This window comes from Sinocyclocheilus anshuiensis, unplaced genomic scaffold (assembly GCF_001515605.1).
Source record: "Sinocyclocheilus anshuiensis isolate Anshui unplaced genomic scaffold, SAMN03320099.WGS_v1.1 scaffold568, whole genome shotgun sequence".
Classification (NCBI taxonomy): domain Eukaryota; kingdom Metazoa; phylum Chordata; class Actinopteri; order Cypriniformes; family Cyprinidae; genus Sinocyclocheilus; species Sinocyclocheilus anshuiensis.
Window position 1 is genome coordinate 20,935 of NW_015555732.1, and position 1,959 is coordinate 22,893.

Genomic DNA, 1,959 nt, shown 5'->3' on the forward strand with positions numbered 1-1,959 from the left:
CGGGTGTGTGTTCACGGTGTGTGTGTGTTCACTGCTGTGTGTGTGCACTTAGGATGGGATAAATGCAGTCACCATACTTGGCCACATGTCACATCACTAGAACCAATCTGTGTGTGTACAAAACAAACTGTTGCAAATGTGCATGTGGGGCAAAAAGTTCCCGAAATAAACCGATATGTACAGTAAAAAAATAAGTTGAAATGACTTGTACGACCAAGTTTATTATCCTTTAAAAATTTAACTGAACAGAAGTTTTTAAGTTGAAATGGGTAGAAATTGTTTTACAGTGTACCATAGTTTCTTCCCTTGCAAAACGTGCCGTGATGCTGCCATGTTTTTTGGCACAAAATGTTTTGAAAGTACGCTGTAGTACCATAACATATGAATTTCAGTACTGTGGTATGCATCAAAATAGCGTAGCATTACAGGTTCTGTGATGAAGGAAAGCAGGAAGGGCTTTGATAGTGAAGACTGTTTCAGATGAGAGTATGAAGAGAGGAAGGAGGACACAGCGAGACTGTAATGAGCTCTGTGTGACTCTGTGTCAGCGCTGCGGAGCGAGGGATTCGGTTACGGCCAGCAGGTGTGACGTGTTATTAATATTTAATAATAATATAAATACTAATTTGTTTTTCATTATATATATATAGAGAGAGAGAGTGAGAGAGAGCGTAAATTATTGAATAATAATGCAATTAATAATAATTCATTTTCATATATAAAAAAATTCATATATATATAATAAATATATAATTATATATTTTATATATTTATATAATGTATATAAAGATTTTAGACAGAAAGAGAGAGCAAAAATATATGAATTTATATTTATATACATTTATAAATTGCATCTTTATATTTTCATAAAAATATTTTAATATTTAATAATAATAATAATAATTAATTATAATAAAACGTGTGTGTGTGTGTTTATTTATTTTTTTAAACGTTTTTTTAATACCATGGTTAGTGGACACTTAATTTCTGGACCCCAGATGATGTAATTTCTGATATGATGTGTTTGTGTGTGTTCAGCACTGCAGGCACGGCATGTGTGTGAATAAGGAGATGGACATGAAGCCGGTTCATGGTGAATGGGGCCCCTGGGGCCCCTACAGTGTGTGTTCCAGGACCTGTGGAGGAGGAACATGCAGCACAACCCGAGACTGCAATAAACCAGAGTGAGCGCATCAACACATGAACATGCATTCAAAACTCAACTCGGTTACTAAGTCCCTTCATGAAGGTGGCAAAGCATTCATTAATTCATTCTGATAATTATTCACTCCAATATGTAATTTTGTTTAGGCGAAATATAGTATTTAAAAATTTTCTTTTAGTTTTGGAGTGAAATATGATTTTAATGGCCCTAAAATAGAATTATATTTTTATACAACCATTTTTTTTTTAAAGTATTTAGGGTGATGTTTTTTGTTTTTATATTTTCAAGGTAATATTTATTCACCCTAATATGTCACTAAAAGTATGAAATGTTACAAATTTTACAATGCTGCTGTTTCTGTTTCATTAAGAACTTTGTCTGTAAATGTGCCCAATTTTCAAACTAAATCAGTTCTTCCCATCAAAAGGCTGTCACTGGAGGCTGGTCTTATTCTTTCAGTGTGTAACAGCACAGATATCTTTCTGGTTCTCAGGCCGAGGAACGGAGGCCGGTTTTGTGTGGGCCGCAGAACGAAGTTCCGCTCGTGTAACACGGATCCGTGTCCCCGCGGCTGGAGGGATTTCAGAGAAGAGCAGTGTGCGCAGTTCGACGGGAAACACTTCAACATCAACGGACTGCCGCCCTCCGTCCGCTGGGTGCCGAAGTACAGCGGCAGTGAGTGTCTTTGACCTCTGACCCGTCAGACACACTCACTCACACTCACACACACACACAGACTCACACACACACTCACTCTCTCTCTCTCTCACACACACACACACACACACACACAC

General features: G+C 37.2%; 1 protein-coding gene across 1 annotated transcript in view; it reads left to right on the top strand.

The window, feature by feature from the left end:
• LOC107672939 (A disintegrin and metalloproteinase with thrombospondin motifs 20-like) overlaps nucleotides 1-1,959 on the top strand; it is a 44,779-nt gene that overhangs the window by 10,675 nt on the left and 32,145 nt on the right. The window contains exons 4-5 of the mRNA XM_016466317.1: nucleotides 1,039-1,184; nucleotides 1,659-1,840. Coding sequence (XP_016321803.1) covers nucleotides 1,039-1,184; nucleotides 1,659-1,840 — 328 coding nt within the window. The remainder of the gene's footprint in view (nucleotides 1-1,038; nucleotides 1,185-1,658; nucleotides 1,841-1,959) is intronic.